Raw genomic sequence first — 6,778 nt, 5'->3', positions numbered from 1 at the left:
TCTCTACTACAACGAGCTAATAGAAAACCCGTGTCATCGCTTCCCATCCTCCTCACGGCCCCTTCTCTGCTGACCAGTGGACTAGGAGATGTCTCTGGCTTTTGGCCCTTCCCTCATCCTAACAAGCCCTGAGAGAGCGGCGCCCAGCGGCCACGTCCCCAAGTATGTGAAGGAAGGCAGGAGCCGTGCTCTGGGCGTTGGCCCCCAGCTCTCTGGATGGCAACTACCTCAAACCCATCATTTGCGTCAGTCTATAGATGAAAGGGAAGGAGCCCTGGTTGTCCGGGCCTGCATGCTCTTGGTGCTGCTGGATGCCAGGCTGCAGCAACACCACCTGCTCTGCGGTGGGGCTGTCGGGGGGCCAAGACACCCGGCTTCTCCTGGGGCAGGCTCCGTGTTGTCTTCGAGTTGCGCCTTCTCAGCCCCGTGCTCCTGCTCCTCCTCTGCAACTTCCCCTTGCAAGGGCCCCTCCAGGTCTGCGGGGGCCTCTGCAGCAGGGGTGAGGTCAGCGGCCGGCCTCGAGTCCCGGCCCACTGTGCCCTGCCCTGTCAGGCGCAGCAGCAGTTCCTGCAGCTCCTTCTTCTTCTCCCTCTTCTCCTGCGACAGCCGGCGGACGCGCTCTTCCTTCTCGTGCTTCAGCTCATCCAGGACGCCCATCTGCTGTTCACAGGATGCCATCTCCTCCTCCACGGCGCCGATGCGCTCTGACAGCAGGCTGCAGCGACGGGGGAGGTCGTCCGCTGGACTCTGCTGGTCCACCTGGCCAGGCAGGTCGTAGGTGAAGCAGATCTTCAGCCGCTTCCTGGGCCCCTGGGCGACCTGCTCTCCCTCCGCAGGTGCACTGTGGTGCCAGGTCTTGGGGTAGAGGGCCTGGCGCTCCAGCTCTGTCTGGCACCGGGCTGCCAGGTGGGCCAGGCCCTCGCAGCGGGCCTGCTGCTCCTGCAGCTCATGGCTGAGCTGCGCCTTCTTAGATTCAGCGACGGAGAGTGCTGCACAGTAAAAATCCCTCCTCCCCCTTGTCGTCCCCTCTGCTCACGCCTTCGCCTTCTCTAGAGAGAGCCAGGAGCCTCAGCTGGGAACGCAGCTGCGCATTCTCCTGCCTCGTGGCTTCCAGGCACGTCAGTGTGTCCTGGAACTTTGGAGGCACCGTCCGGTCCTCCAATGTGCTCTGCACCTGCTTCTGCTGCAGCTGCTCCAGCCGCTGGGTCTGCCTCCGCAGGTGCTGCTGCAGGGCCTCCTTCTCCGCGCTCAGCTGCTGATGGGTGGCCAGGTGCTGCTCACAGGTGGCTCTGAGCTGCTGCAGCTGGGCCAGGGACCGATCCTGCAGCTCCTCGGCCTCTTGGAGCTTGGACTCAGCCATCTCCTTCCATTCTTTGAACGTCTCCTCCCGCTGCTCCAGCTTCTCCTGAAGATGTTTCTTCTCCTGCTGCTTGGTGTGCAGGAGTCCGGCGAGCGAGTCCTTCTCAGCGCTCAGCCTCTGCCAGGCGTCCTGCAGCTGGGCCAGCTGCTCGTTCAGCTCGCGGTTGCACACCAGTGCGTATCGTGGTTTCGTGCTCCTTCTCAATCGTCTCCAGGATCTTGCACCGGTCCACTGCATGCTGTTCCCATTCCTCCGCCTTCTTCTCCAGTAGCCACCGCCGCTGCTGCTGCTCCAGGCTGTGGACACGGAGGCTCTGGTTCTCCTCCACCTGGAGGTAAAGTTGCTCCTCCAGGGTCTTGAGCTCCTTCTGCAACTGCAGGGCCTGAGCCTGCAGCCGCTGCTCAGCCTGAGATGGCCCCGCAGGGCGCTGCAGCTCTGCCAGCTGCACTCTCAGCTCCACCAGCTCGCCCTCCAGCTCCAACACCTGCCTGGCCCCTTGCTCTTTCTCCTCTCTCGGCCTGCCCACCTCCTCTAAGAGCTGCCTGGCCTTCTCCTTCCCCGTACAGCTCTCCACCCACAGGTCCTCCTCCAGGGAGTCTCTCTCCAGCTTGAAGGTGGTGGCCAGCTCTCTCATGCTCTTGAGTTGTCTTTCCAACTCTGCGTGCTCCACCAGCGCCCGCTGGGACTTTTTGATTTGGATCTTCATGTTGGCCTTCTGCGTCAGGAGCGCGTCCAGCCTGTCCCGCAGCTCGGTGTTCTCATCCTCCAGGTCTTCACAGCTTCTGCTCTTCTGCTGGAGCTGCAGCGTCAGGCGGTTCAGGGCTTTCGTGAGCTCGAGGTTGTGGAGCTCGGTGTCAGTCTCTGTGGTGGAAACGGCAGACAGCTCCATCTCCAGCTCCGTCACACGCTGCTCTGCAGCCTGCAGGCGGCTGGTGAGGTGGTCCCGCTCCAGGGCTCTTCCGTCGGCCACCTGCCGCATGTGGGCCAGGGCAGATTGTAAACTGGATTTTTCTGAAGCCACCATCTTCTGCACGGATAGCTTGTACTGCTCCAGCTCTGCTCCCCGTGCCTCGTGCACACAAGCGGTCTCCTCCTGCCGCTCCTGCAGCTTCTTATTTTCCTGCTTCAGGTGTTCGATCTCTCTGCAGAGCTGCTCGTTTTGTATTCTGCTGGCATCGAGGGCAAGCACCAGGTGTTGGTAGCACCTTTTGAGGTCCTCGGTGGCGGAGGGACCCGGGTCACTCTTGACCCCGGCAGCTCTGACTGTGCCCAGAAGCAGGGGAGGCTCAAGGCCTGTGTGGTCTTTGGCCACACCCTCAGCTGAATGACCGTCCCCTGCGGCGTTTGTCTTGGGGTTACCTCCTTTTTTCGTCTTCTTCTTTCTCTTGGGTTCTGCAGATCCGGTAGGACCATTCCTCCGCTGGTATTCTTCCAGGAGTCTCTTTCCTGCGGCTAACTTTTTCAGTCTTGTTTGTTCAGACATCCTAGCGCTGGGACGGGGAAGATGTGGGGGCCACATTCCCAGGCTCTTGGATGTCACCTCCGTTCTCCAGTCACCACCAACTCTATCTACCTCGATGCACCAACTATGTCACCTCGATTCACCTCGACTCGCTGGCTCACCACTCCGTACCTCTACCTCCCTCCACTGCTGGTAGTGGTGTGAGTCAGTTGAGGGAATACCAGTGCTACTAGGCAGCATGGAAGGTGGGCGTGGCCTCTATTCTTGGATCCCATTGGTCAGAAAAACAGGGGAAAAATAGAGGGTGTGGCCAGAGTCTTGTGACCCAGGCAGAATGGGGTAGTCAAAATGACAGCTGTCCCTGTGGCCCCATCCCCACACATCCCGTCCAGTTTGGTTGGCAGCACAGTGGGACCTCCCCTGGGAACTGGTGCAGGGTTTTACAAGTCACCCTTCCTGGTTCCCAGCACATAACTGTGGTCACCAGGGTTTTCACCAGACTTCCCACTGCCCTTCAGGTCTGCCGGTGTCAGACGTCTTCAGGTCTCCATGCCATGCAGTTAGCGTTGTTTGGATCATATTTGCTGACTCTGGCATTCTGATCAGGGAGGCGCAGGGGTTTGCAGTGGCTTTGGTACACCCTGCTCCTGCAGGCTCTCTGGGACTGGGCAGCACAGGGACCTCCCAGGCCCAGGGCTCCTCTCCATGAGTACTGGCCATGCTGCCTTCAGCTCAGTGAGGCCATGCATAACAAATACTTCCTAGCCTACAGGGAGCTTGAGGCTATGAAAATCATCTTCTTCCTACATTTCAATGACATCTTACTGAGCACATGTTCCCCACACTTTGGCTGTGATTGCAGAGGGTTCAGAAACACAATCACGTGAGGACTACTCCTCCAGAGTGAAGTCAATCCGTTAGCCATGCAGCCAACTAACTAGTCCCACCCAAATGCTGTCCAGTCTGGCAAGAATGCAGCTTCTGGGATTGGCCTCAACCACTCCAGAGCCCTGGGCCATCGACCGCAGCACTGGGGGGGGGGGGGGGGAGGGGCTGAAGTGATTGATGAGTTCATTTTGTGCGGCTGGCTTTTCCTTCCAATGAAAAAGCTGTGCTGGCTGTGGTGGTACACACCTGTGATCCCAGCAGGAGAATCAATCATGAGTTCAAAACAAGCTGGAGCTACATAGCCAGTTCAAGACTGGCCTGGGCTACAGGCCCTCAGGCGGGGGCTGTGATGGCAAGGCCCAGTCATCTTTGCTGCACTGTCATTGGCTGGCTAGCCTCCCCCCCCCACCGGCCCCTCCCCCAGCACAGCACACGTGACTCACCACACACACACACACACACACACACACACACACACACACACACACACACACACACACACACACGACGGTACAAAATAAACTTCCTAATAAGTGATTAATAATGAAGGAGAAAGAATAGAAGATTCTGTGGTTTGGGACTGAGAGGAGATTCAGAGTTGCGTTGCTGAGAAAAATTCTATCAGAGAAACAAAGATCAGGCAAATTAATTTTAGGACATGAAAGTGTCCAATAGGTAAATAAGCGATGACGTGAGAATACAGATGTTGCTTCTGTGCAAATGTTTCTCCATTTTCCCATCTCTATACACTTCTCACCTTCCTTGGGGCCCTTACCATTTAGGCAGCAATGTAAAGAAATGCACATTTCTTTTTCTCCACACAACTGTTTACCTCTTTCGGCAAAATCCTATTCTAGGTACAATTAGACCTAGTTTAAAACCTAATGGCACTGATTGAAAAACTCCAAGATATGGAAAAAAGAGTGTTTTTTAAAAAATATATAAAGTGTGAAGGTATTTTTTATTCCCCCTTTGGCTTATTCCCTGTTATCACTGTCTTGGATCTCGGTGCCCTGTGTCTTGTGCATATGTTTATCTGATTTGAGGAAGGGAAGGGGAAATCACAAAATGGCGAGACAAAAGACAAAGGGTGAACCAATGCAACAGCGATGCTCACAAGACACTATGTTGGAAAATAAACACTTCCTGAGGGTGGAAAACTTCAACTCAGGAAGACAGTAGATTTAGAAAATTTAAACAGCAATTAGTTTGCTCTGGCTTAATAGAAAGGAAGAAAACTTGATGTTCTCATTTCTCTATATCTCTAATGTGACTTCCCTTTAAAAGAAATTTGTCCTCTCATAAGTCATGATTCACGTTGTAAATAAGTTCATCACTTTGCATCAATTGCTTGCTATGAAGTAGCTATAGTATCTTTATGTTCAAATTCTACTTGGTAAAAGAAGAATGCTGTAGAGAAAAATTGCATATTTAACATTTATGAACCATTTCCCAGCCTTCTGGCTAATAGCCTTGTCCAGAGAATGGCAAAAACATACATAATAATGTTGATTCTTGGTCATGATACATTCAATCCTTATTATTGTTTCCTACTTACTGACTTTACCCTTCTAAAACTTTGCTGCTAGGACATAAGAATAGAATTTGAGAATAGAATGTCTCACACTTTCAGAATTAGTAAAGCTGTTTTTATCAAAATATAGTAGGTGTCAAGAAGAAGAAGGGTTATAGCTCAAATATTTAAATGGATGGTTTTTCTTGATACTAGATAGAAATTTCTAAATGTCCTTATTGTGTATTTCTTAAATAAGTCATTGTATTTAGTGGTGACTACAAGGCTGACTAGTAAGTACAGTAAAGAGCAGATAAACTGGTTGTCCATAAAAAGACAGCATTCCAAGTGCTTAGCAATTTCCATGGTGCAAATATTTACTGTCTCCATCATGGCCAATTTCAGACTGCCGGCATTCGGTAATTGAACTTAAAGTTGGGAAGGAAGCTCTGCACACAATCAGCTTGTGGGGCAGGAAGATCCATCTTCAGCATTGCATAGTGGAGCACCCGTGCTTGTGTTTAATGTCTGTTTGTGCTACATGGAAGCCACATGCATCACCTACTCTTCCCATGCTCAAATTTTGTCAGATATAAAACTGGCATAGCGGTTGGCTGTGGTGGATGGAGATGGGGGCGGAGGATTGTGAGTTCAAGGTTAGCTTGAGCCACATAGTGATTTCTATGTGGTGAGATCAAGGAAAGGGAGGCTTCGTTTTGCTACAAGTCAACATCTCTATTCTTTTGTTGATTCCACACCAACACTGCATAATCCAAGGTGATAAAGACTTCAATACAGACACCTCTACTTATTTGCATGTGGACTTTCAATTGTCTGGCTGTCGTTTATTGAAAACTACTTAATCCTTTCCCCTTTGAAGAGTGTTAATGGTTTTTCCTTCCTCTATTTAGAAAAACAAACCCAAATTCTGGCAGTACCATCTATTCCTTCCACTGAGAGACGATTTGTAGATTGCAATCTATCTGTTCAGGAGAGAGAGAGAGTTTGCTGCTGCAGCTGTGATGGCATGGGCAGTGCTCATGTATACTGTAAGCGGCATACCCCAGTTCACTCGGTGAGCGGGACTCGATGGTGTGCTTTTCCTTGTTAAGATACTCAGTTAGGGCCAAGCGCGGGGGCACATTCCTGTAATCCAGCTACTCAAGAGGCACCGATAGAGGATCACCGGCTGGGGCTGACCCAGGCTGTCCTTCCTAAGACTTTGTGTCAGCCTCCAGCCAGGCGTGTGGCCCACAGCCACCATTCCATCTACCTGGGAGACGGGTAGGAGACCTGCCTGGCTCAACGGTCTTTACACAAGCGTTTTGCTAACAGCCACTGAAGCCCTCAAGAAGAGCTAAGGTCGGAGGGGTTAGAACCACAGGCTCAGGATTGCAGAGCTTTCAAGCGGCAGAGCCAGGACCTAGGTGCAGACTCTGACAGCTCCTCTCCACGACCTCCCCGACCCGGCGTGGGTCACAGGCGGTCCGAGGCCCGCTCATCTATCAAACCTCAGCCATTTCCTCTTCCCATGTGGCTTCCATACTTTTCTATT

The 6,778-nt window shown here is 52.7% G+C and overlaps 1 protein-coding gene across 1 annotated transcript; it reads right to left on the bottom strand.

The window, feature by feature from the left end:
• Positions 1 to 246: 246 nt before the first annotated feature.
• Positions 247 to 2,843, bottom strand: LOC138816146 (golgin subfamily A member 2-like). Its single transcript, XM_070005684.1, has 3 exons — positions 1,600 to 2,843; positions 1,037 to 1,556; positions 247 to 963 (listed from the first exon to the last, which is right to left on the bottom strand). The coding sequence occupies exons 1-3, from the start codon at positions 2,841 to 2,843 to the stop codon at positions 247 to 249; spliced, it is 2,481 nt and encodes an 826-aa protein (XP_069861785.1).
• Between the last annotated feature and the right edge of the window lie 3,935 nt (positions 2,844 to 6,778).

The sequence above is a fragment of the Dipodomys merriami genome, unplaced genomic scaffold, assembly GCF_024711535.1.
Source record: "Dipodomys merriami isolate MVZ:Mamm:240054 unplaced genomic scaffold, mDipMer1.0.p SCAF_69, whole genome shotgun sequence".
Taxonomy (NCBI): Eukaryota; Metazoa; Chordata; class Mammalia; order Rodentia; family Heteromyidae; genus Dipodomys; species Dipodomys merriami.
The sequence above is the reverse complement of the archived record's forward strand: the minus strand, read 5'-3'. Positions and strand labels throughout refer to the sequence as shown.

Bases quoted from the DNA above. Each gene is read 5' to 3' on its own strand.
- LOC138816146 (XM_070005684.1), bottom strand. From the start codon at position 2,843: ATGTCTGAACAAACAAGACTGAAAAAGTTAGCCGCAGGAAAGAGACTC. The intron at 1,557-1,599 runs GCATGCAGTGGA...ACGATTGAGAAG, and splicing joins AAGGCGGAGGAATGGGAACA to GAGCACGAAACCACGATACG. The intron at 964-1,036 runs GTGAGCAGAGGG...GAATCTAAGAAG, and splicing joins TCTCTAGAGAAGGCGAAGGC to GCGCAGCTCAGCCATGAGCT.